Here is a 27,186-nt window from a genome sequence, read left to right as displayed (position 1 = left end):
ACACTGGTCTGCCTTAAGGTCCTCACCTAGAGTGATGCTTCCTAGATCCCAACTCCTACTCCTTGCCTCAGAAACTTTCCTAATGTCCCTGATCAGACCCTCCCAGGAGGTGCCCTCACTGGGCCTTCTGTCACAAATGTCATCTTTTCATTATATATTGTTCATACTTGGTTGGTGTCCGTCTTTCTTCCGATTGTCCTCCCACCACACTACACTATTAGCTCGGTGGGGATGAGAATGATGTTGGCTGATGAACCACAAAGTGGAGGACATCTGAGACTTTGCCTGGCCAGCTTCTAGATGCTCTTCATCATCACCTGAGGAACCACCCTTCCTTCCCTCACTCCCAAACCAGGTGATTCACACGGAACTGACCCATCTCCCACTCCAGGGATGGTCATGTGACCCAGGCCTCAGCCAATCACTTTATCCCATCCTATTGTCTTCAGTGACTGAGAAAGGCACATAATCCAGCTTGAACCAGTAAGACTCAGACCCAGGAATATTGTTGAAATGATCGAGAGAGTCAAACTCAGGCCCTCACCCTGGCACTTCCGGCAGCTGTCTGCCATCACTAAGGGAGTAAGCCAACACATAAGCCAGCAGAGCAAAGAGACAGAGTGGGTGAGGCCATTTCTTGGTGATATTGCTCAAGGTCCTGAATCTAGCTATGCCTAAAGGCTGCTCTTCTAAATTCAATAAATTCCACTTCCTGGCTGAAGCTAATTTGAACTGGGTTCTTGTCACTTGCAACTGGAAGATTCTTGACTAATGTGTACTGTTTTAACTGGAACTTGGCACAGTGTCTGACATACAATAGGCACTCTGAAATTACTTTTTTCATTCATGAAGTTACTCAATAAACATTCAGCAGTGAGAAGGTGACCAGGTCTGCTCTATAGGAAGAGTCATCTTGGCCGCTGTTTAGAGAGGTGACTAAAGGGACAGGAGTAGGAACAGGGAGATGCACCAGGAGACCGTGCAGTAGTCCCAGGGACGGAGATGAGGCCTGAAGAGGGTAGCTGAACAGAGGGGAAGGTAGGGAAAAGGACGGAAGGAAAGATTCCCCACTCTAAATTCACTGGGGAACCTCTGATGATCGTGGTTCCTCTCTGGTCCTTGGTTTCCCAGTCTGTTTTAGCTCCACCATTCTAGCATCCCCTGTTTTCGCCCACTGGTTATAGAGTCCCTAGCTGTCAACACTCAAATTTTCACTGAAGGGTATTGAGGTTAGGGTCAAGGTCAGGTCTGGGGGTTGGATGTGACAGACAGGGATAGTGTAGTAGTTAAGAACACAGGTTCTGGAGACAAATGCCTGAGGTTGGATCATGACCTACACTACCTAGCTGTGAAACCTTGTACAATCTACTTAACCTCTCTGTTCCTTTGTTTCTTCATCCACAAAATGGGGAGAATAGCAATAGTGCTGAGCAGATTACATATTATAGCAGAAGGAAAGTGCATTAGATAAATATGAGGTGGTATTATTATTTGTAGTAGGAAATCCAGAAAGAGGAAATTTTAAAACACTGAAGATAAATTATTCCAAAACCTAATAGAAAATGTCCCTGAACTAAGGAAAGACTTGGGTATTCAGACTGAAAGGGCTTACCTAGTTAGCACCAGGAAAAATTACCGAAAGAGAATAAACAACTTGAAATAAGCTGGTGAAATCTCTAAATTCCAAAGACTAGAAAGAGAAATCCTACTTGTTTCCATAAAGAAACTTTAGACTCACTAGACTGTACACAAGAAACTAATACAACATTGTAAATTAACTATACTTCAATTTTTTAAGAGTTTAAAAAAAAAAAAACTTCAGAGACTCAAGTGAATAGCGTGCTTCTTACAGCACCAAATGCTGGGACAACAGAGCACTTTTCGGGTTTCCAGGGAGAAGGACTATTAGCCTAGAATTCTCTACGCAGGCAAAGGATGACTCAAACATGAGGGCATATATTTTCAGACTTACAAAGACCAAGGAAGTATGCTACCCCAGATCCTTTCTGAAAAAATTACTCAAGAAAGCTCTCCAGACCAAAATGAATCAAAATCAAGAAGTCAAAAACAAAAATAGTACTAAAAATTAAATTTAAGAAAAAAGAAGTCAAGAATAAGACGCTGTGGGACACAAGAGACTGGCAAGCAATGAAGGCAGAAACATTTATATACTTAACTATGGATAACATAATTGACAAGTTAAATGCAATTTTAAGTAAATGATTCTTAAAGCATGATAGAACTAATGTTTAAAAATAGTAATAATCAGAAACTAAAACTTGAGATGATTTCAGCGATACCTAGGAGTCATGAAGGAAAGCAAAGAGAAGTACAGGCCAGTTGACATGCTTATTATGGGTTGCAGGAGGTGAGGACACACTATTACAGATCTAGTGTCACTCCTGATATTGAAATATGCTTGTGAAAAAGGTAAGGGGAAAGTCACCATCACACTAGAATTAGGGTGTATAACTTCAGAGGAAATTTTGCAGAAGAATAATAGGAGGTTAGCTTTGGGATGTTTAATGCCTCTAAAACATATTATGACGCTACAGTGATTAAGTCTCAGTTTCATGTAGGAAAAGACAAATTAACACAGGGAAACAAGAATCAACCCATCAATGTGTGGAAATTTGCTCTATGATAAATGAGCAAAGGAAGAATGATTCAAAAAATAGGTTTGGAAAAACTGGTCAACTATTTGGGGGGAAAAAAATAAGAATTCCATCTGACATCAGGCACTAGATTAAGTGCAGATGAGTTAAAAATATGAATGTAAAACATAAAATGTTAAAAGTACTTGAAAAAAATATAGAATATTCATTATAATCTTGAAGAGGAAAAGGCCTCAGAAGGTATATCCCCCTACCCTCAAAATACAGACTTTACTACAAAAATATTTGATCATTAAAAAATGTTAACTTCTAAATGATAAAAGATATATAAAATTGAGACAGCTGATAAACTGGAAAAAATACTTATAGCCTATATAATAAGCAAATGGTTAATATTCTAATATTACAAATAAAACAAATACCACGGTAAAAAACTGGGAAAATGGTATGAACTGATGAGTCAAAGAGGAAGAAATATAAATGACTGATAAATGTAAAAAGAAGTCCAACCTTACTAATAACCAAATAATGGTAAACTAAAATAAAATATAAATTCTTCTCTCTGACACCAAGAAAGAATTAAAAGAGCAGTAACATCCCACATTAGATAGGGTGTAGGGAAATAGCTAGTCTCATTCACTGTCTTGTATATCTACTTAATCTCTCCGTTCCTTTGTTTTCTCATCTGTAGAATGGGGATAGTAGCAACAGTGTTGGGCAGATTTTATGTTTAAACAGAAGGAAAGCATCTGTAGAGCACTTTGGTGGTGTGTGTCATGCTCTATCCTACAGAAAATGCAGCAAGATGTAACATACAGAACATTCATGGGATGTTTACTGTAGCATTTCTCACAATGTCAAAACATCAGACACGTGGTGAGGAGTATAGCTTAGCGGCAGAGCGAGTGCTCGGCATGCACAAGGTCCTATGTTCACCCCCAGTGCCTCTGTTAAAGGGAAAAAAATAAAAATAAATTTTAAAATATTTTTTAATAAAAAAAAAAAATCAGTTGCGACCTGATTGCTTATCAATAGGGGGGCAGTTAAATAAATTATGGCCCAATGGCTACTAAAAAGAAAGAGGGAGAACATTAGGACTGATGTGAAAGATATATATGGTACATTAAGTTTTTAAAAATGAGTTACAGAAACTTTGTATAATATGATACTATGTAGTAAAGTAAGACATAGCATATGTCTACATATGTGTATGAAAAATATTTGGAGGAACATACCAAACTTACAGTAGTGGCTATCAATGGGGAAAGGGCTTGAGGAATGGGAGACTTTCTTTCTTTATTTTATTCAGCTTAGTAATGTTGAGGATTTATTTGTATAAGTATATCATCAAAGAAAATATATAAAGCAAATAAAGAAATATTCCCATTTGTAATATAAATAAAAATTTTTCGATTTTCTCAAGTAAGTTTAACAAAAAATGCACAAGATCTATATGAACACAATTTTTCTTCAAAACTTTACTTCAGGAATCTTAAAAGAAGATTTGCATAAATGAAGAGACATAATCCTATTCCTCGATGGGAAGACAATATTGTATAGACTTCAATACTCCCCTTTTTGATGTATATTTTTTAATATAATTACAATGAAAATCTCAATGAGATTTTGGAGGAGAGAAAGAGAAGAGGTAGAGACTGGATACATTTATACTGAATTTCACTTAAAAGAGTAAATATGTGAGAGTAGGATAAAAAAACCAATTTTAAAAAAAGAGGAACGGAAGAGTACTAATCCTAACATAATGTGCAAGCATTGGAGCAAACAGCTGTTTGGAAAAAATGGAAAGCATTCTGCCTCACACTGTATATCAAAGTAAATTCCAGATAGAATAACACGCTGAATTGAAAAATAAAACCATAAAGTTCAAGGTGTGGGGGAAGTGAATACGAGGTGGATACCACAACACTAAAGGCAAAAAATACTTTTAAACTTTTATATATATGATATTAGTCATCAGAAAAACAAATCAAAACCACAATGAGATATGACTTCACACCCACTGGGATGGCTATAATTTTTAAAACTGGAAAACAACAAGTGTTAGAGAGGATGTGGAGAAACTGGAATCCTCGTACACTGATGATGGGAAGGTAAGATCATGAAGCTACTTTGGAAAAGAGTCTAGTAGTTCCTGAAAAAGTTAAACACAGAGTTACCATTTGATTCAGGGATTTGTATATACTCAAAAGAAATGAAAACATATGTCCACACAAACACTTGTATACAAACACTTATGACAGCATTATTCATAACAGCCCCAAAGTAGGAACAACCCAAATGTTCATCAACAGATGATTGGATAAATAAAATGTGGTACATCCATACAATGCACTATTATTCAGCCACAAAGAGGAATAAAGTACTGATACATGCTACAACATGGATAAACCTCTAAAGCATCATGCTAGATGAAGGAAGCCAATCACAAAAGACCTAATGTTATACAATTCCATTTATATAAAATGACCAATACAGGCAAATCTATAGAGAAAGAAAGTGGATTGGTGGTTGCTTAGAGCTGGAGGAGATGGGGGAATTGGTGGGTGATAGTTAAAGACTATGGTTTCTTTTGGAGATGAAGAAAATGTCCTAAAATTGATTGTTGCAATGGTTGCACAATCTGTGAATGTACTAAAAAATCACTGAGTTGTACACTTTGAATGGATAAAATGTATGATAGATGAATAATATCTCAATAAAGCTGCTACCAAAGCAACTTTGACAGATATGACTACCTATAAATCAGAAACATCTGTAGTTTAAAAAAAAATACTAAAAAAAATAAAAGGCTAACACACAAATATCCTTATTATATAAAGAGCTCCTATGAATTAATAAAACATAAACAGCCCAATAGAAAAATGGGCAAATATGTGAACAGAATACTCACAAAAGAGGTAACATAAATAACTAAAAGGCATATAAATATTCAATATCTCTAGTAATCAAAGAACTGAACCTACTAAAAAATGTAACAATGTACAGTGTTGGCGAGTGTGTGTGGAAATGGTCTCTTATCCAGACTGTCAAAATTTGCTCAGGCCCGAGATGCTTCCTAGGAATTTCCATGCTAAAAAGGGGGAGTCTGGGTCAAAGTAAGAAGAATCTGTCAATCTTAAATGGGATTTTAAATTGGTAAGATCATTCTGGAGAGTCATTTGACAATAGGTACCAAGACCCTTTTCTACAAATGTATATTCTTTTGCCTGGAAATTCTACCACCTGGAATTTATTCTAACAAAACCTTCATGCATTCAACAAATATTTGTGGCGGGTCAAAGATGTACATTGGATGCTGGGGCTATAGCTACAAAAATTTTTATCTCTGGCTTTTGTAACAATGAAATATCAGAAACAACCTAAATGTTGACCTGTTGGAGATTTTTACTATGAAACCTGTTTCATCTACACAATGAAATATTTTGCAGGCACTAAAACTGATGTTGTAGAACGTTTATTGACATGGAAACACAGATACACTACCTTGTTAAACGGAAAAAAGCAAGTTAGAAAATTGTGTGCACCGGTAACCCCAATTTGCAAACTAGATGTATGTGTGTATAAACAAATGCGTGACAGGATACACCCCAAAATGTTAACAGTGTTGGGATTAAGGGTGAACTTCATTTCCTTTTCCTGGTTCAACTGTATTAAATGTTTTCTTCATAATAAACATGAATTCTTTTGTAACAACACAATAAAAGTCAACTGCATTAAAAAAAAAAAAAAAACCACACCTGCCATGACCCCATGGGTGGAGGCCCCAAGGAACGAGGTTGCAGAGTCAAGCATGTGTTCACTTGATCTAGCAACGACAGCTACCATTACTGAGTACAGTCATCCCTGGATGTCTGTGGGGGGAATGGTTCCAAAACCCCTGCAGATACCAAAATCCAGGGATGCTCAAGTCCCTTACTTAAAATGGCATAATATTTGCATAGAAACTATACAGGTCCTCTAGTATACTTTAAATCATCTCTGGATTACTTAGGATACTAATACAATGTAAATGTCATGTAAATAGTTATAAATACAATGGAAACGCTACAGAAATAGTTGCCAGCTCAGCAAATTCAAGTTTTGCTTGTTGGGACTATCTGGACCCTTTTTTTTTTCCCTATCTGCAGTTGGTTAAATCTGTGTGGAAGTGGAGGCTGCAGATACCAAGGGCCGACTGTACTTACTACATGCCAGGCACTTTGCACAGACCATTCCCCTTAATCCTCACGGGAACCCAGTGAGATAGGTGTGCTTGTCTCATTTGACAGATGCTAGGGGACGTGCCAGTAATGCCACAGCTAGTGAGAAGCAGAGCTGGGATTTGAACCCTGGCCTGCCTACCTCTAAAACCAGGGCCCCGCCTCTACCTTAGCTGCCTCTGCTCGTCCTTGCGGGAGGGCAGAGAAAGGACCCAAGTCCTTAAGTCCTCTCTCCTGCGGCCGGTCCTGTGTAAGCCCTTGTTCTCCCTCTCCACAGACAGTCAAGGGGGCAACAGAAGGACAAGTCAGCAAGGGTGGGGACACCAGCAAAGGGAAGGCGTGGCTCTGGAAGGCCAGCTGGCTGAGGTCAGGGCTTGGGACAGACTAGCCGGGACTCCTCGCCTGCCGGGCGACACTCAGGAAGCCCAACCACATCCGGCCCCAGGAGTTCCCAGGCCCTGTGCGCTCCCAAAGTCAGGGAGAGAAAAACTCACCCAGCCTGCAGCCACCCTGCTTAAAGCAGGAAGAAAACAGCCTGCCATCTGGGACCATCCCCCCGGGCACAGGGACAGCTGGCCAGTCCCTTCCCCTCCAGGGCCTCCTCTTCAATGTGAGGAGGGGGTGTGAGGGCTGGTGGCTCCAGGACCCTCCCAGATCTATGTTCTCTGAATTGATGGCACTTCCTCACATAGGGCCTGGCAGGAAGAGGAAGGGGGTGAGGCACCCCACCCAGCTCCCGAAGGAGCCCCCTCCTCTTCCCCTCAGCTCCGTTCCCACTCCTATTTTTAGAACAGGGAGCGTCTCCACCAGCCCTGCCATGCTCAGAGCTCCAGGTAAAAACATAGCAGCCCCATTCATTCCGCTCCGGCAAGAACGCACTGGGAATTTATAGATTCACCAGCCGACCAGGCAATCTCTCCCCACACCATTAGCCATTGCTCACTATTTCCATTACAGCCCAAAGTGCTGACTTACTTTTCCTAATGACAACACAGCTGCATGAGATGACAAGAGCGTCTCTAAGACAATCTGTGCCCCTCCCTGTCCCCACCTGGCAGACTCTTCGAAGTCCCTGAAGAGGAGCGATGGCCTAAAAGGTGGAGAGTGGGTCCTAGTTCCAGCTCTAGCACCAACTATGTGCCCCTGGCCAAGTGCTTGCCCCTCTCTTGGTCTTGCTGTCTACAAATCAGCTTGTTAATCAATTGATGCCGGTGGCGGGGGAGGGGAGGCTTTTCAATTCCACACTCAAAGATTCTGTGATTCTATCAAAATTCTAGTCACTCATAAAATAAGTATTATATTCTCTGCTTTTGGGTGCTTGTTGAGTTGTATTCCCAAAGTTCACCTGAGAGTTGACCACGGGTCTCAGAATGCATGTCCCCAATGAAAAGTGTGATATAAATGGTGGTCAGCTTCCTAGGCTCATTTACTTAACCCTTAATGTCCTTCCACAAGGAGGAATAGCAAAAAACTATATTGTGATAGAATTTAACCAAAATGGAAAACTACTAACATTTAAAAGACACTGTTTTAGAACATCTACCTTGAGTCATGTTTGAGCAAAAGAAGATATATATTAAAAAGGCATTGAAAAAGTTAGTGTCAACTTCTGGAGAAGAATCTGAAGACTTCTGACCACACTGGAAACTAAAGGCACAGCATATTGATTGTCACAACTTCCACTGACAGTTAGCCTTATGCCATCAACCAGTAGTTGGAAGGATTAAAGAACATATGTGTATATAATTATATACAAAGTGAACATAAGAATCCAGTGAGCAGAAAAAAGAGGGGACAGGGGAAGATTCTGGGTCCAAAAGCTCCTTTTGCTGCCTCCCCAGAGATGAGCCTGGAAGGAGGCACCTTTGGGTGGGAAGAGGCAGGATTGTGCTTATCAGCTGAGTGTCTATGATGAGGACCCCTTCCTGTGTAAGGTCCATAAGTATGCATATTTGTCACAAGTACATGATGAATATTAATCATGCACAATATTTGCATATATTCACACACATACATTCTTGTTTCAATGTAAGGACTAAAATGTCTGACTTTTTTTCTTTTAACCTATTATTAGAGTCTTGAGGCTTGGAAGACAACTCCTGGAAATCATCTAAATTCAACTCTCTCATTTTTCTTGGAAAAGAAACAAATGATCAGAGATGTAATTTGCCCAAAGTCACACAATGAGTTACTAGCAAAATTAGGATTTGAACCAAGATATTCAGAATCCTTCTCTAGTTTTCTCTGAGGGCAAGGGACTCAGTGAGAGGGGAGCGCCACAAACCCAGGGAAGAGAACCAAAGGAGCAGCTCTGATCGGTCCTCCTTCCCTCCGAAGATCCCCAGGAGTCAGCGTGGAGTGTGGTGGCATCTATGACGCTGAAGTGAGCCTGGTAACATTAGATGGCTTAATAAATAAAGTGGGGATCCAGGCTCTGGTCTTACAAAGCCGAGGTGCAATGGAAAAAGCTCTGAGCCAAGAAAGTCAGGAGACCTGTTTTAGACTTGGCTCTGCCACTACTTTGTCCCATGACCCTGGCCAGGTCACTTCCCCTTTGTGAGCCTCGGTTTTCTCATCTAGATTCTAGAACTTGAGAGGCTTGAACCATACGACCCAATCTAATTATACAACATCTCCTGAGCACCTACTAAGGACCAGGCAGTAACAGAATGAGAAATAATGACCTCCACCATCTCCCAAGGAGCTCACGGTCTTGCAGGTGAGACATATCTGCCTAACACATTGTGCTAAAGATGAATAAAATTCTGTGGGACACAGAGAGGGAAGCAGTGACTTCTGATGCAGCCTGAGGAAGGTGTCTCAAGGAGCCTTGAAGGTTGAGGATTGTATGTGGCAGAAACAATGGAGGAGGGTAGGCAACATCAGGCAGAAGAAACAGCCTAAACACAAACGTGCACAGGGAATTCAGAGAAGGGAAATAATCTACCACGGCCGGGCTGCGGGTGTGAAGCAGGACAGCAGAGAATTGGGGAGAGCCTTGAGAACCAGGCTTGGGACCATGGCCTCCCAGGATGGTCTTGAAGCCAGAAGTGTCACTGCTCAGCCTCCCTGTCCCTCCCGGCTTGGATGGTTCGTGACTGCTGGAAAACAGTAGAGCAGAGCAATCAAAAGCCGGTGCTCTAGAGCTGGGACACCCAGGTCCCAATCCTAGCCACCCACTGGCTGTGTGACCTCAGGCAAGTTTCTTAACTTCTGTAAGACTCAGCAGTTCTTATCTATCAATTGGGTATAATAAGAGTAAATGTGTGATGGCGACAATGAACTTCATGAGGCTGTAGTGAGGATTAAAGAGACAATACAGGTGAGGAGCTTGGCATGGTGCCAGGCTGACGGTCTAAGTGCTCACTTATAAATTGCCTACTATTATTATTCTGTCCTAACACCAAGAATCTGGAATGATCTGGAGGATAGTGGCTCTGTTCAGAGAGAGGCTTGAAGAAAGACAAGGTCAAGACAAGATAAAGGTTAAGGCTATGCTATCTTCCTTAACAGCTAGAAAAAGATAGCAAGATGGCTGAGATCAAGAGGAAGACAGGAGGAAAGCATCTCTCCACAGCCAGACGGGCAGCAGGAGGGGAGGGTGGAGAGCTAGAGAGAATGGAAAACAGTTGTGCTTTTTAGGGAAAAGAGTCTGCTTCTTTGGGGAATATCTGAAATCCAGTTCTTTTGATGCCCAGTTACTTAGGGTTGAGATTCAAAACCAGTCAACTAGCAAAATCTAGGCCCAAAAGCTGGAGCAGGCACTCTCCCCACTCTCGGCAGGGCTGAGGTTAAAGGCCTCCTTCCTGCAGTCCTCATGCTCCGTGCACCTGGACCTGACTCTGAGCTATCCCATTCTGCCTTCAGCCACCGTTCCACTGAGGCCAGGTACCCCATGACTGTGCGGCTGGTTGTCTTGAATGCCAGACTCAAAATGGGAAGGGGTAACCCACCTGTCCCAGTGCTGCTGAGAGCCTATCTCCAGGAGTTCCACCTCGTCTTTCACAGCAGACTGTCCAAATCTTGTGGGAAGCTATTCATCTTTTCAGCCTGGGCCATCTCTGGGCCATATGAACTCAAAGTTTATTCTCCACTGTGTAAATAAGGTGTCTCATTTCATTTGTCCCAAAACATCCCCTCTAGAGCTTAAAGGGCCACAACCTCTACATGTGGGATATCTTCCTCCTGGCTCTTCCTGGAGGCGATGATTGATTTCTCTTACTTTTACCCCTAAAAGGCAAACCTTTGCATCTGGAAAGAGCAATGGATTAGGGTGAAAGGCCTTGGCTTGAGGACTGGCTCAGCCTTTTACCAGCTGTGTGACCTTGGATAAATCACTTAACTTCTCTGAGTCTTAGTCCCTTTCATCCATAAAACAAGGCTGCTGGGAGGCCTAGGGGAGATAATGCCTGGGGATCCCAGGTGCCATCTCTGAAGCCCAGGCTCTCACTGTGGGGAGCCCTCCCACATTGTGAAATTGCTTGCACCTTCAATTTACAGAGCCTTCTTAATGCAGTGTATGAGAAATGCAGAACTTTGGTGGCAGAATTTAGGAAAACGAATTTAAACTAAAGACTGAAAAAAACAAGACATACATTTTAAAAAGTCATCATTATTTCCAACAGGTCCCAACTCCCAAAGGGCCAAAGGACCTAGGCCATCAGAGACCCGGGCGTGACGGCTTACAGGAGAGACCAGGAGTTTCAACAGACCCAGAGCCCGAGACAATAAGAAAACAAGAAAATGGGATCAAAGGACAAGCGGGGAACTTAAAGAATCACTTTGTATTCAAATCGCACAGATGGCCTTTTCAACAATAAATGGTTGTGCTCCCATGCTCCCAGCTCTGTAGGCCCGGAGACACCACACCAAGACAATTGGCCCATCAGGAAAGAGACCATTGTGTGAGCTTCTTAGGTGATTTATGTGGAGGGAGGGGCTCAGCCGTGTTTCCCGTGATTATGACTCTCAAACGGGATTTCGATGGCTTGTTCATCATCCTGGACGGCCGGGATGGACTGGGATGCTAAAGAGCAGTGGCCACGCGGTCATATTTCATCTTCTCGAGCCCCTGGAGCCAAATTAATTGTTTCATCAATTTGCGAGGCACAGCAGCAATGGTGCTGTGGCTCACCACAGTCACCAGGAAGATGGGCCCAGGGCGCTCCAGGAGCTGACGTCCGCTACACAGCAGCCGGCCAGATCTAAGGCCTTCACGTGAGGAAAGCCGTGTCCCCTGGGCTAATTGCTGTATTCAGAGTCTCCGTTTCCCCGTGACCGGAGTTCCCGTCCTCTGCACCTGTCTGGTGGACAGAGGTAGGTCCCCAGGTCCTGGAGAGAAAAGCTTGCTGCCTTCCCAGACAGGCGAGTCTCTTGTGCCTCATAATCCCCTTAATGTCATTTGGTACGGGAATCAAATGAAATGACAGTGCAGCTTGCTGTCTGGGCAGACCCAGCTTCTCAGCCTCTCACAATTAACCCTGCAGGCTGCGTCTTGGCTGGTGGACACTGTGGATCACTTGTCCCACTTCAGGCCCAGTGTAGCCCCCTGCTGGGCAGGCCATTGTCCTGGTCACGGGCAGATGCATCCCATCCCCTGTCGGATTGTTGGTACGACACGTCTGATCTTTCCCAGGTTAGGAGGAGGGAGGATAAGCAGGAGGTAAGGGACGAATTCTCTTCTGGGCCACCCTTCTTGGGGTTCAAGTGGCCACAGCAGCTGAGCAAATTCACCAAGGCACAAAATTCCCTCTAAAGGTACTGAGAAGGTCTTAACAGGACACATTGCAGAGAGTGTCCAAGGCCCAGAGGCTTCTCTGACCTGAGCCATCTCTCCACCTCTCTTGACCCTTTCTCTGCAAGTGACCCTGATCCTACACATACCCTTTGTGTGTGAGCTATGATCTGGGCAGTTAGAACAGGGTGTGAAAGCTGCCCAACCCTGGGCTCCAGCAGGAGGTGCTGCAGGCAGTGAGCAGGCCGAGCTCTAATTGCTGTCCCATGGTAGGTTTGTCTTCAGCCTTCTGGTAGGTCAGTCTCCTTTAGAGTTGCTAAGCCACACTTAGCCCCAGTCCCTGACCTCAGGAGCTCTACAGAAAGCACACCCAGTCAGTTTCCAGGGGGCTGTGTTCCAGCTTCCTATCAGACCATTCAGCACAGGATGGAGGGACAGCATAGGCTGCCCTTGCTGAGGCTAGGGTGCTGTGAACTCGACCACCTTGGCCAGGCAAAGCACCCACTGCTTCCAACCCCCAGGGACATTCCTGGAAGTCAGCACTGGTCCCTGCCCAGACCGAGCAAGGAGGAGGCTCTGTGAGGAAGGCCCCATCCTTACTTGCATCCACTGAAGGAGTGAGACACAGTGGAGGATGAGGGCCAGGAGGGTGGAGGGACAGGGAATTCTCTTCTCATCCCAGAGCCTCCCCTATCCCAGGGTCTGGGCATTCACATACCCACCTCCCAGCCACCAAACAGGATGAGCAACCATCATCCCTCACCGGGAAGACTGAAGGAACCCCCCCAACAAACTGATCTCCTCACACCCACTTGGGCACCTCCCTGAGCGTGCCCATCTTCTAGAACTGTTCCTGAGATTCTGCCACTCCCTTTCTCAAAAGCCTTCAATAGCTTCCCACTGAATCTAGAATGAGATCAATAAAACATTAACCACCAAGCCCTGGAGGACCTGGCCCCCACCCACCTGGCCTTCCTCCTCTCTAAGCTCCAGCTCCACTGGTCTGGCCTCCAGCATGCCAAGCTCCTTGCTGTACTCTTCACAGGCTGTTCCATCAGCCTGGAACACTCTTTCCAAAGTCCTTGACTGGCTAACTCCTTTCTGGTCTCGGCTTAAAAGTCATGTTTTTTCCCCTCCCCTCCCCCACCCCCACACATAGCAATCCAAATAATATTCTCTCTTAAAGGAATCTTCCCTTTTCCTTAGTAGATTGTCATAGTTGGTAATCACACGTGCGCAAGTGTGTGTGTGCGCGCGCGCATGCGCGTGTGCATGTGTTGGTGTGTATTTAATGCTCACTCCCCTACTCGGACTGAAATCTTGATAAGAGCAGAGACCACGTCCTTCTCATTCTCCACAGAATCTCCAGCTCCTAGCACAGAGCCTGGCATAAAGTTGATGCCCTCAAAATATCCAGTGAATGAAGGAATGAATGCATGAGTTCAGATGAAAAAGTGAGGGAATGGGTGGAGATATCTTCTGGCAGCAGCAGATCTTGGCACGGTTCTCCATCAGGGCTGACCTCTCCCAGCCTCTCCTGCTGCCCCCAAGGCGGGGGCTGGAACCACTGGAAGCTCAGATGCTATTTCACCTCCTTCTTCTTTGTAGGGAATAAGCTTCTGGGTCTTCTCCATTTGGGACTTTCTGATGCCAGTCTGCCTCTGCCCACAGGGCCTCTCACACCACTGTGGTCCTTCCGATGCCAATCCACACACACCCATGGGGCCACTCCCTTCAGATGGCCCTAGGCCCACCATCTTGGTCCTCCGTTTTGGGTCCAGTTGAGGTGAGGTTACTGTGTGGTAGGGGATGCCCAAGAAAGGGTTAAGTTGCCAGAAGCAGAGTCCCGCCCTTGGGTTTGCTCAGCCAATCAGAGTCTGTCCTGATGAGGTAAAGCTTCTATCCTGGGTAGCATTGGTTGAGTTGGCCGGCCCCATCTCCTGCTGGAGAGAGCCATAAGGGTGGAGTTTCTGTGGAACCAGACAGAACTGGAATTAGCTCGCTGTCGACTCAGGCCAAGGCTGCCTGACTCCAGGACTGTCCCTGCTCCTTTCTAAGGTGCTCAGACAGACATGGCAACTCCAGGGCCCTGTCTCTGGCTGCCCCATGGAGATGACAAGGTAACCCACATCTTGGTGTCACACCTGGGAGAAGTCTTACAGCCAAAGCTGACCCAGGAGGCCTGTTTCCCTGCCTGGTCCCTGGAATACAGCAGGTGGCTACCAGGAGTGACACAGAGCAGTCGTCACATGTGCTCAAAGCAACAGCATTCTGCTTCAATAAACAAGGCCACTAGGTGACTCTTTCTATGTAGACATAACTTTAATAATAATAATTCAGAGCTCTTCTTGTGCACCACTTTGCTAAACACATTGCATGAGTTTATTCCTCAGGAGAACCTTCCTAGTCCATCCACTTTACTAATGAAAAATCTGAGTCTCAGAGAGGTTTGGGTGCCTTGCCTGAAGTCACAGAGCAGTAAGAGTTTAGACCTCCCATATCACTCACTATGTTTTTTTTGAAAGATCTTTTGGCATATCTGTTTCCACCACTGGACCATGTTTTCAGATCCATCCACACATTCCCACCGCTGAGCAGGGTGCACCCTGAGGAAGGACGGAGCCAGAACATGCTACACTGCACCCCCTCTCGCCCTGACGGCTCGATCGAAAACCTGATTTTCTCAGAGGTGTCCCACTGTCCAGGCCAGCACTGTGCATGTGATGGGGGCTCAGTGGAGGTTCACTATGTGGATAAATGTGCAGCGAAGACCACCCCCCGACCCCTGGACCACTCTTAGGACCCATCAGGCATGGCCTGTAACACTTGGATTGCCACTCTGGTACCCTTGTCACCTCTGTCCAATTAACGGAGAATTTCATAAGGACAGGGACCAGGTCTCACTCATTTTTATGACCCTAAAGGACCTAAACTAGTAACTGGCACAGAGCAGGCATTTATTTTTATATTTGATTGAATAACCAACATAATATGTATGTGTCTCTCCTTACTAGCTTTGAACTTGAACAGCCACAAGCAGTTATTCCAGACCTGCGAGTTATTCTAGATCAGCAGCATGGCAGCATTCCCCACGGCAGGGAGTTTAGTAGAAGTTGCCCCAGGTGAAAGGAGACAGGTAGGTTCCCTCCAGGGATAAATGATGCAGCAAGGAAGTGGGCAGAGTGCTGATGAGGAAGAAAGGGTGGTGATCATGAAGAAGGAAGCTGGGAGAAAAGAGGAAGCGGCCACTTATTCCACCTGCAGCAGCCTCCCACCTGCCACGGCCAGCTAAGAGTGAGCCGGAGAAAGATGGTGGAGCCCAGAGAAGGGATGCAGCCTGCTGCTGTCCACCTTGCCCCAGCCGGGACCCCCACACTGCAACCTACCTCAGACCCAGTACAGAAAGCCTCTGCCTACCCCTCCCCACCACCAAGAGGGGGGCAGACCTGGCCCCTAAAGGCAGCACATTTCACAGACAATCAAATTATGCAGAAATCTTCAGGGTATATAGTTCCCTAATGGAGACTGGACAACTCCAGGTCCTCAGCTTTCAGGATAATCACCAGGCTTGAAGAGTGGGGCAGAGCCACCTGCCCAATGCACAGATGGAACCACTGAGGCCACGGCGGGAAGTGGTTGCCAAAGGTCTCACAGCAGGTGGTGGCACGCCTGCCTCTATTGGTCTTTGAATCCATCTTCCTCCAATTCCCTCCGTCCTTCCCCAGAAGGCTTTCGTGTTCAGGGCATATCACATTTATTATGATTTGCAAATCTGGGAAGAATTTTGCATTCCTTGAGATGCTTGAAGAATCCCACATTCCAAGGGGGATTTCAACAGCAAACACTGTTGAAAGGAACAGGGTTGAGAAGGGGCAGCATGGGAGTTTGGGGAGCTGCCGTGTAAAGCCCTCTTTCCCCGTGGAGTTGGGGAGACAGGGAGGGGCTTAGGCAGCAGTTTCCATTCTGCAGCAGAAGGCGGAGCAGTCTCAGAGAGAATAAAGAAAAGGTGTTAAAAAAAAAAAAAGGCATGCTACTCAGTCAGGACTCAGAACAGACTGATCAAGCAGAATTCTTTTGCCTGAGAAGCAAGAAGCTGGTGTCCAAGCTCTGCTTGGCCTTCCCTCTTCTCTCTGCCCCGGAGGACAGCAGGACTAGTAAAAAGGCCACTCATTGCCCAGCCTTTGGCAAGAAGGTTCACGGTCACCTCCAAGGCAGCCGGGACCTGATGTTGCTGAGCTCAGGTGGCGATGTGTGCCGGCTGGGCAGCCACCTGGGCCCAGTGGTTAAAGTTGCTGAAGCACTCCTGGAACCACATGGGGCTGGAGAAAATCATATTTACCAGAACTTCTCTCAGGAAGCATTCTGCAAGCCACTAGAAGGCATGAGTTGCTACGAATCTTCAAGTGTGTACGGTGGGAGTAGGGCAGGGGGAAGGTTGGGCAATGAGATCCCCAAGGGGCCTGCCTGATGGAAGATGGTTACTCACTGCCTTCCAAGGAGGGTATGCCAAGTGGGGTGTGCGAGGCTGGGCCGGGCGCCGTTCTCAGCTGAGGGGGCGTCCTGAGGCTGTCCCAGCAGTCAGGCCCTTCTTTTCCCTCCTCCCACCCAGCAGAGCTTCTCCATGAAGCACACGTTTAAAGAGTCGATTTGAAGAGGCGTCCAGCTGTTGCCTGCCCAGGAAGCCCATGTATCTTGGTATGGCCCTGAAGCCAGGCCCCAAGCCCTCAGGCCATTCCAGGTTCAGTCAGCCAACCCCCAGCCACGTGGGGTCTGCCTCAGAAAGCCAGCCTACCTTCAGTCACTCAAAATGTCCCCCTCCAACAAAAGACGGAGAGACTCCCCAAGGCATTGAGAAGGTCATTGCCAATGCACTCCAGAGCCAGCAAACTCTGAAGTTGAGGCAGAAAGAATTCTTTTCCCCAAGCCAGGAGGAGCTAAGCCCCAAACACAAGAAAGCTAAGGGACACAAGTGTAAGCACGCAACATCCCAGGGGCCGCCCCAGTGAGAACGGAGTGGCCTGGTTTCTGACTGTGACCAACGCAGGATCAAGGGGGCCAGACAGCCGACAGCCTTGGCCCAGGTCTCTGACAGCAGAAGCAGCTGAGGTGGGAACCAGCTAGTGTAGCAAGAGCAGCTGTGTGGAGGTGGGGGCAGTGTACTCCTCAGCCATGGTTTACTGAGCACCTACTGAATACCAGGCACTGTGCTATGAACTGTATGCCCCGTCTCATTTAATCCACATAACAACTCTTTGGGAGAGAAACTATCGTGACCCAAACACAGAGTGGTATAGTGACTTGCCCAAGGTCACCTGCCAGCCAGCAGCAGCGTGTGACTTGGAAGTCCATGCTGTTCCCGCTGCCCTCCCTCATCAGAGTTATTCTTGCCCCAGGCAAGTGTAAAACAAGATAGCTGTCGAAGCTGAGATTATATAATTCTCAACACTTACTATTTTAGCACCTGCTGTCCAACACTGCCTCTCCAGAAGAGGTTGCCCAGCCACCTCCTCCCCACCTCCGGCCCTCAGCAGGCCTGCTCCCATGGCCGTGTTGGGCACACGGACGCACTGCGTGCAGGGCAGGCCTGAACGTAGCAGGAAGAAGCATGAGGCCTATGAGTTTACCAGATGCTGCTCACTTTCCTTTATCCTCTTCTCCCTGATTCCAGCCGGCCAACCACCTCAGCTTCTTTTGCAACCAGACCAAATCCCCAAATGGCCAACACGTTTAGCAAGAGAACAGATCTGAGTGACTCACAAGTGGGGCAATACAACTGTGCCTCGTGCTGGCATCTGGGGACAAAGGGAAAGGCTGTGGTCTAGCTCCATCCCATGCCGCTCCACAGGCACGGGACCAGCTGAGGGGCGCCTGCCCCAGAACAGCTTCTAATCTTCCCTGATGTCCAGCTGGCAGGGCCCCAGTTCCCAGCAAACTCCACTTGGTCACAGCCTGCATCGAAACAACACAGCTTCTGCTGCAAACATCCCTTCCCAATTATGGTCTGCCCCAGGCCGGTGTTAAACACCAGTGTGCTGCCCCTGGGCACGACCTACCCAATGGCAGAAGGGGACCGCGTGCCAGGCAGCAGCAGGGAGGCTGGCCCGAATTAGACCTTGCCATCGGCAAACCAGAGAACAGAGCTGAGAATTGATGGGTCATACTCAATTTGGCTCTGTCGCTCTACCCGAGCACCATCAAACTCGCTCAGTAGACCTGGTGACTGGCCAAGGGGGAGAGCCAAGCGCTTGTTGTCCAGATCCAAGTTCTAAGCTAGGGCTGGTCCCAAGCTCAGAGGCTTGAGGGCCCAGGCTGGCCTAGGGGAAGCCAGGCAGCCAGCGCTGCGGCCACTGGAGAGGTCCTTACCTTGCTCTCCGGGGACGAAGCTGCCAGCTGTTGCTGCTTCGCGATGTTTTCTGACAGGCACCAGCACACTCTCTTCTTCTGCTCCTGCGAGTGCGCTTCCAAAGTGAATAAGCACTCTGCCTTCTGACGTCAGGGAAAACGGAGAGAGGGATAGTCAGGGCTGCTCCCTGGTTCAGGGGGCTCCCAGGCCCAAGCCCATCCTGGGCTCCAGAGGGTGAGGCTGCAGCAGGGAGGGGAGTGACTGCTAAAAGCCTCAAATGCACACTAATCCCTGGTGACATCGAGGCAGCCAGAGGAGCAGGGAAGCTGTTCGGGGGCCAGCTGGCGAGCCATGTGCCCATAGGTTGGGGGAAGGGAGGGAGGCCGTGGTTCCCAACACAGTGGAGTCCTGTGGAGAGCCGCAGGCAGCACCGGTGAGATCACCCCGGGGACAGGCAGCACAAGGCAGCAGCTGGGGGAGCACGTGGGGAACCCAGAGGGCCAAGGTCTCCGCCCCGCTGATGCTCTGTGGAGCCAGGACCCCTCCCTGGGCTCACAGAATCCCCCTCCCCGACCTCAGCACACTCATCTGATCACAAGGCCACACAGCATCTCGGTCCCTTTGGAAAGTCTTTGGCGAGCAGAGTCGTGTGGCCTTCCATAGCCCCACTACTGCCTGACACATGAGCTGGATCTGATCAACGACTGTTCAGCTCACTTGAGCATAAGTCCCTGGCACTGCTGTCATTTAAATCTCGCTTTGCTAGTTAACCTTGTTAAGTGCTGCAGTCTTGTCTCCCCAACCAGATAGAAACTCCTTCTAGGAAAGCAAGCCTTTTTCATCTGGGCCTAGCATAACGCTTGGCAAGTAACGGCCTCAGTAAGCTCTGGCTCCCTGGAGGGACTTCCGGGACAAGGTCAAATCCAGGCCAGCTTTGGCACAGGGAGCTGCCGGGACCCAGGGAGTCGGCCATGCTGGGGGCGGGGAGGGGCGGTACAGCACGCCCAGCGTTATCATCCACTCCAGGATGCTCTGAACAGGGATGGCAAGCTCTTTCTGTCTCCGCTGGAATTTGATTATAACCCCACTGGGCTGCGATTAGATGAACTCATCCAGGGAGCTAAGAGCGTGAGCTGGATGGCTTGGAACAGAGAAAAAGACAGTGTTTCTACACAGTCCTTCCTTGTTTTGCAGTTGGATAGGCCTGGTTTGAATCCCAGCTTTGCCACTTCCTAGCTGTCGACCTCACGGAAGTCTGTGAAATGGGAATGACAATGACACCACCTCTCAGCGCTCCTGGGAGAGCAAACAGTAACTTAGACCTCACCAAACAGCAGCTATTGTTGTTCTACTCAGCACTTCATTTGTTTAAGAAATATTTATTGTGCACCTGTTTTGTGTCAGGGACTGTGCCAGGGGGTCAAGAGAGAAATAAGAAAGCCTGAGTTCTTGCCCTCAGGTTGGGGGCAGAGACAGGAAACCAATAAGCAAACAATGGAATTACAAATTGTGAAAAGGCCAAAAGGGAGAGGGGTCCTAGCTGAGCCTGATAGATGGAGAAGGCCTTTCTGAAGTGGCAGCACTCAAGCAAAGTCTGAACGATGAGGAGCCAGCAAGGCAAGTGCTAGGGAGAAACTGTTCCAGGCAAAAGGAACAGCAAATGCAAAGACTCTGAGCTGGGGTGGTTATCAGTATCATCTAACAGCATTTGGGGATATTTGCTACCCTGCCATCCAACCCCACCCTCAGGGACACCACCCTTCAGGGCAGGGCCACCTCCCAAGCTAAGTATTCCCAGGGTGCCAACCACTCTGCTCTGGCCCAAAAGTGTTCAGAAGCTGATCTTCCTAAAAGCATCAGAGGAGAGAGGAAAGAAAGCCCCACCTCTTGGCTTCAGGGAACTGAGTGGATGTGGTGAGGCAATCCTAGCACTTAATAACAGAGTCCCTCCACTTCCCAGAACCCCCAGCCCTCATCAGGGGAAGGACACGCCCAGCAAAGACCCCAAGATCCCCCAGGGAGAAGCCAGGTGGCACAGGAGCTTACCAGAGGCCCTCTGCTCCCTGGCTCATGTTCCCCCTGCAAGGGGAGGGTTGGGGTGGGTACTGTGGTCCCTTCCCACTTGAAAAGGTCATCACTCCACAAAGCTGGCCCTGGTCCAGGACTCCCAGGCCTGCCTATACCTGGCTGTTTTGGGCTTCAGTAACTCCTTTAATCTCCGTGAGCCCCAACTTCCTTCTCTCTTTCTATTCTGAAGCAGGAATTCTGCCTTAATAATAATTCCTTATATCTAATGATCAATTTTAAAAAAGACTTTCCCATCCATGATCTCAAGAAGGCATCTGAGGCTCCAAGGACCTAAACCCAGGCCTAGGTGGGGGGAGGGGGCTGGGGCTGGCTGTCTTAGATAGGCACACATTTGGGGGAGGACCTTGTTCCCAAGGCTCCTCTCTAAGTGTTGCCTGGAGTTTTGGAGGCTGGTCTGGCCAAGAGAGCGAGCATGGAGCCAGCTCCCTCCAGGGAGCTGGAATCCCATCTGCCTAAATCTGTCTAAATCGGGGGCCCCTGCTGCCTGCCTGGCTACCCCTGCATGTGAACTGTCTTTCATGGTCCACTGTGTGATCCGACTCATCAGTTTCAACACTGATGCACACTGTGCCCTCAAATGTCCGGCTCCAGGGTCAAGGCTGTATGCTGCTCTGAAGCCAGTCCTCACGTAACTCACTCAGAGGCTGGGCCTCCTGACTGCAGGGTGGTTAGCTAAGCACAGAGCTCTCCAGATGCGACAGCACTGGGACCAGACCTCTGCATTCAAACATGAGCATCCCCAAATCCAATGAGAAACCCAGCTCCTCTTGGCTTCTTTAAAACCCCCACTTTGTTTCAACTTCCTCGTTCCTGAATTCATATCATCTTTATAAAGATTAAAACTTCTTCTACTACAATTTAGATTTGTTCACTTGCTGTGACAAATGTTCTCTCATTTAATTCAATTCTCCCGATGACCCTATGACATAGGGAGGAAGGGAAAACACAGATGTTTCCATTTTTCAGATGAGAAATCTAAGGCTCAGAGAGGTCAAGTCAGCAGTCCCTGGAGGTCTCAGTAGAGGAGGGATTCAGTGCCTGTCTTCTGCCTCCTCCAGAGCATGAGATCTTGCCACATTTATATTACAGTATATGTACATTACAAAGAATGTGAGATGTTCCTCTTAGCTTTCATTTTAAAGATCAATAAATCATTGGTGATGTCTCTAATGGAGAGTAAATGAATATGAAAGCTCTCCCCCTGTTATGAAGCTGACAATAATAATAGCCACCATTTATTGAGTACTCTGTGTGGCAGGCTCTGTGCCAAGTGCCTTGAACACAGTATCTTATTGAATCTCATTTAATCACTACAACCACCCTACAAGGTAGGCTTCATCAGCCTTATTTGAGAGATGAGTAGGTGACTTGCTCAGATCACTGAGTTCGGAAATGGCAGAGCTAAGACTCAAACTGAGGTCTTCTTAACCCCAAAGCACAGACTCTTAATGTAGCGAGGATCAGATTTTTAGTTAGGGACTGGTCCCTGACCCATGTGCCCTTTGTCCCAGTAGAGCCAGCTGTGGGCTGAATCTGTCCCATGGATTTGTAGGGGCTAGGGGACGTCTGTCTAGGGCCAAGGACCACTCAGGACAATTCCACTCACTTAATAAGTAAGCAGGACCTGACGCTGGGGAACAATCATAGCTGCTGCCACCAGGCAGTTGGGGCTTTCTCAGTGCAGAGTGGAAAACCATCCCCAAGTCCTGACTCTCCTGCCCCAGTTTCTTCTCTGGATGAACTTCCAACTAAGACATGAGTTCAGGGTTCTCCATGGGATCCAAAACCACTGTGTCAAGCCTGTTCCAGGCCACAGAGCAAGCAGGCTCTTGTCTTCCCTGTTGTTACAGACATGCCTCTCCCAAAGAGCAGCCCATTAAGAGAAAAGAGAGGCTTCTGGCTGCCTGTGAGCTTCAATCCCCCAGCCCCTCGGGGTCAGATCACCTGACACTTTACTGAAATAAAAGGCCCCAGATCAATCTCCCTTCATCAATCTTTGGAGGGCTAGTAGGTCATAGCTCCCTGGAAACCAATGAGAAGAAGTGCTTTTCTCTGGGAAAAAAACAACCCCAGCCTGGCGGGAGGCTCTCTTGGCAGTAAAGAATCTGGAGCTTCGTTTCAGGCCCTGCTGGAGAGAAGTGGAATCCAGATGAGGCTGTAGGGGCAAATACTCTTGCTCTTCCCAGCCTGCCTCACAGCTTCTCTTAAGCAGCACTCTCCCTCGGCTCCGTGCAACTGAAAACATGCTAATCCTGAAGTGTCTCCACCAGCTACTTCCTGTGCCCGATGGGGATATGCTGACACAGGGGAAGACATCAAGGCCTTCTTGGACCTCATGTCGCCATTCTAGGTTGCCAGGGTCCCCAGCTCAGCTCCGACAATATCCACTACCATTTGGAACTTCCTGCTGTCCCTGAAGCTAACTTCTCACCAGCTCTGTCTTCTTCTCAGGGGTCTCTTCACCCTGAAGGCCTATACCTCTCATCTTGGCCAGGAACTGAAGGAATGATTTTTCAATCACAAGTGACATACAAATTCCTTCTCAAAAGGGTATACTCCTCTTGGCCAGCCAGTGTAGACCAGGCCTCATCCACAAAGCGTGGCCAGTGTAGACTGTCCCACAAGATAGGCAGTTTCCCAGGACTGTCATTGAGTAAGACAGACAACAGAAGCAGAGGGAAGGAATGGGTCTAAAAAATCCCTGCTTGGAATAGGTGGCAGACTCATAGAAGAGATACAAGGTTGGGATTCGAAAATTTGCTGGAAATTGAAAAACTTCATACCGCACAGTGGCTCTCAACTTCTTCATCACCAAGTCCCTCTTTGATTAAACCCCTGGTTATGATATTTTATCTCCCAAGCCATATCAAGCAATAAGCCATTTGCCCCTTTTTGCTCAGCAAAGGTACAGCACCACCCATCTGAGCTTCTGATCAGACTGAGATAACCAGTCTGAGGATTGAAGAGTATCAATCACACTGAGTGGGGATCATTCCAGCCCAAAACACAGACATGAAATGTTTTCCCCTGCCTGCATTACGTGGCCCAGGGAAAGGTATCATCACCTTCAGGCCTTTGGAAATACTGACAAGGCCCTGTAGGAGGGATTGTAGGTGGTACCTCCTGGAAAGAGAGGAGGAGAGAGGCGGGCACAGGATCAGGGCACGCTCCAGGGGAGGGACTATCAAACGGCTAGGAAGATGCCCAGCTGTCAGGCCACACCCTCACTGTGACCCTTGCAGGTGCTGGAGACCAGGAAGTCCTGCACAGGAGACCACAGTGTCCTTCCATCCTCTTTAAGCACTTTCACGTCCACTGCTCTTCTACGCAGAGGTAAGGGACACAGCGGCAGGGACTGATGTTCCCAGGCCACAGAGCAGGACACTGCCATTCTGGACCTGCCCGGGACCACTGCCGGAGTTGGTGTGGAATCAGCCTCAGAACCCTGGACTAGAATCCGGCCCAGCATCTTCCTTCGAGCACCAGGACACAGATCTCTCTCCTCAGATTCAGAGGGAAGGACTCACTCACCTCTGCTAGATACAGCACACAGAATTTCAGGTCTTCTGAGGAACCTTTGAGGGAACAAAAAGTAAGACTTGTATTAGAATTAGCTACAGTCTCAGTAGTTCACCTGAGCACAGCCAGCTGTCTCACCCAGAGGGCTGTGTGTGGTACTTCCTGTAAAAAGGGGAAGAAAGAGGCAGGCAGGGTGTAGGGAAATCTCTGGAGGAAAGCCCACTTAATAACTAACTAGGTTGAGTTATAGCTGTAAGGCCTTTGTCTGCAGGTCAGCCTGACCCAAGGAATGCTGAGCTCTCACCCCATGAAAGGTAGCCAGGCATCAGATACGTGCAGGGAGCTGTCATCCATCCCAGGAGGCCTCTTCCTTTCCCTGCTCCCTGCCAGGAGGGACATGGAGGCGGCACACTTTGGGGTTTTCTTTTTAACACTCCAACTGCCTTTGCCATTTTGAAATTCACGAGGAGCCACCAAGGAGTGCACAGGCAATGCAAGGGGGATTCCCAGTCATGGGCTGGGTGGAGCTCAGAGATGGCTTCGCAGCCCAGGCCCAACCCCTCGGTGTGTTTTCCTAGAGCCTTCTCACACCTGGTCTAGAATCCCAAACTCAACCGCTCACCAAACCCTCTCACCGCAGGAGGCAGCTGGGAGGGACTGTCAGCCACTCCACCATCCTCCAGTAGAGAAGCTGAGGCAGGATGCCTACCCTAAGGCAGAAGATGATTAGGTCAGACCACTTCAGAAACAGAAGAGCCAAGAGATGACCCCCAGCTATTGAGGAAAGCTTCCTGGAAGAGTATCCTTTTGAGCTTGAACACAAGATGGGAAGTAAGGGCACTCCAGGATGTGGGAACAGCATAGGTAAAAGGATGGAGATGGAGAAACTCAAGTTGTGCTCCAGGAATGATGGCAAGTGTGAAAAAGCTCTGCCTCTTCCTCCAGGCTGCCTTCCCTGACCACTGCAGGCTACTCCTCAGAACGTGGCCCAGGGCTGGTTAGTAACTTCCAAGCACTCAACCTCAACCTCACCAGGCAGGCTGTCCTTTTGGAAGGAAGGAACCCTCAAAACAGCAAACGCTTAAAGTGCCATAGAACTTTTGAGTACCAGAGTGCTGCGTGCCAACCATTGCACCAAATGTTCTACGTGCATAAACTTAACCCTTACACGGACCTCTGGGAGGCAAGGGTTACTGTCATTCATGATTCACATAAGAAAACTGAGGCACAGCGGGTGAGTAACATGCCTCAGGTAGAAAGGGGAAGAACCAAGATTTACACCCAGGAAGCCTGGCCCCAGAGCCCATGCTCTGAGCCACTACACACCCGCCCCTCGAATGCCCACCACACAGGCCCTACCCAGCCCCTTGTCTCCTCAAGGAACCAAGCCTGGTGCTGGGCTCAAAGCAGAATTCTCAACACACTCACGAGTGAAAGAAATTGTCAAAAAAAAAAAAAAAAAAAGTGTTGCAAAGTAAAGATGGCAAGGTGAAAATGGAGACCTTGGGTCAAGAAAAGTACTGAGTCAGGTCCGCGTGTGGGTGGAGGCCAGGCCCCCTCACAGCGAGTACAAGGGCAGTTTCCTGGGCAAAACTATCCGTAGGGCCAGGGATGTCAGCCAGAGCCAGATAAAAATAGCTCATCAGTAAATGGGGGTTTGCTTTGGACTTAGAATAAATCTTTTTGCTTTTCCCCACCTAGAGGTGGGTTGGGAGAGGGGAGCCCTGCCTAAGAAGCCTATCATGTCTAAGAAACCTTCAATTTCAAAGCTTCTGCCAGTTCCCTTGCATTGCTGAGGGTGGAGACACAGGGAGGTGGCTTCTTTTGTTTAAGAAAACACACTGGGACGTTTCCTTGACTTTCCAAAAGCAGACTTTAGTGCCAAGGGAGAAACAAAAAGACCTGTTTAAGAAAATAACAGAAATTTGGGTTTTAGAAGCTGGCAATGAGTAAAGAGAGAAGGTTCTAGAAGGGAGGGGAAAGCCACGGAGACAGGAGCCTCAGGGAGACAGGAGGCCAAGGTTGGCAGGATGCAGCCTAGGACATATTCCCAGTGATGAGGGATGGCTGACAGATTGCCTTGCCCATGCTTCTGTGCTGTGACACCCCCACCATCACACCCCTGCTCCACGTCATGGCCTTGTGCTGGGAGCACTTTGGGAGAAGGACGGAATGGGGGCAGTGCTCAGCATGGCTCAGAGCCTCACCAAAGGGCAACAAGCCTCAGGAGCCAAGGGTGCCAGGAGGGAACTGCAGCTGCAGAAAGGCAGGCTGCAAGGTGGCTGACCCAGGAGAGAAACCTCCGCCCCACCAGGAACTCATCCACGACACTAGACTGGGCCTTGGACTTCCCAGAGTGTGGAAATGGGGGCGAGTGTAAAGGAAAACGGACAGTGAGGCAGCACACATTTAGGCTTTCCATTCAACACTCCAACTACTTTCACCTTTTTGAAATTTAACAAGGAGTCATTTGGTTCCTGGGGGAACCCTGTTTCCCACCAAGGAATGTGGGCCGTGGACCACGGGCTAAGCAAGGGTGAAGCCCAGAGATGGCTTCCGGGCCCAGGTCTGACCCCTCTGTCATTTTCCCAGAGCCATCTCAAGCCTGGTCTGAGATCCACAAATCAACCATTTACCAAGTCCTCTGCACCTGTGAGACATGCCAGG

At 47.9% G+C, this 27,186-nt stretch overlaps 1 protein-coding gene across 7 annotated transcripts in view; it reads right to left on the bottom strand.

The window, feature by feature from the left end:
* RGS3 (regulator of G protein signaling 3) overlaps positions 1-27,186 on the bottom strand; it is a 135,110-nt gene that overhangs the window by 38,192 nt on the left and 69,732 nt on the right. For 4 of the 7 annotated variants that reach the window (XM_031450240.2, XM_064490434.1, XM_031450242.2 and 1 more), the window contains 2 exons: positions 24,532-24,575; positions 18,933-19,055 (listed from right to left, as the gene is read on the bottom strand). In XM_031450240.2, the coding sequence (XP_031306100.2) occupies positions 18,933-19,055; positions 24,532-24,575 (167 nt within the window). Of the gene's footprint in view, positions 1-11,411; positions 14,540-18,932; positions 19,056-24,531; positions 24,576-27,186 lie in introns of those variants that run through there. The other 3 variants (XM_010997393.3, XM_031450247.2, XM_064490435.1) reach the window with 2 other exon arrangements.

This window comes from Camelus dromedarius, chromosome 10 (genome assembly GCF_036321535.1).
Source record: "Camelus dromedarius isolate mCamDro1 chromosome 10, mCamDro1.pat, whole genome shotgun sequence".
NCBI classification, from domain to species: domain Eukaryota; kingdom Metazoa; phylum Chordata; class Mammalia; order Artiodactyla; family Camelidae; genus Camelus; species Camelus dromedarius.
Note: the sequence above shows the minus strand (reverse complement) of the source record. Positions and strands in the feature narration are given on the sequence as shown.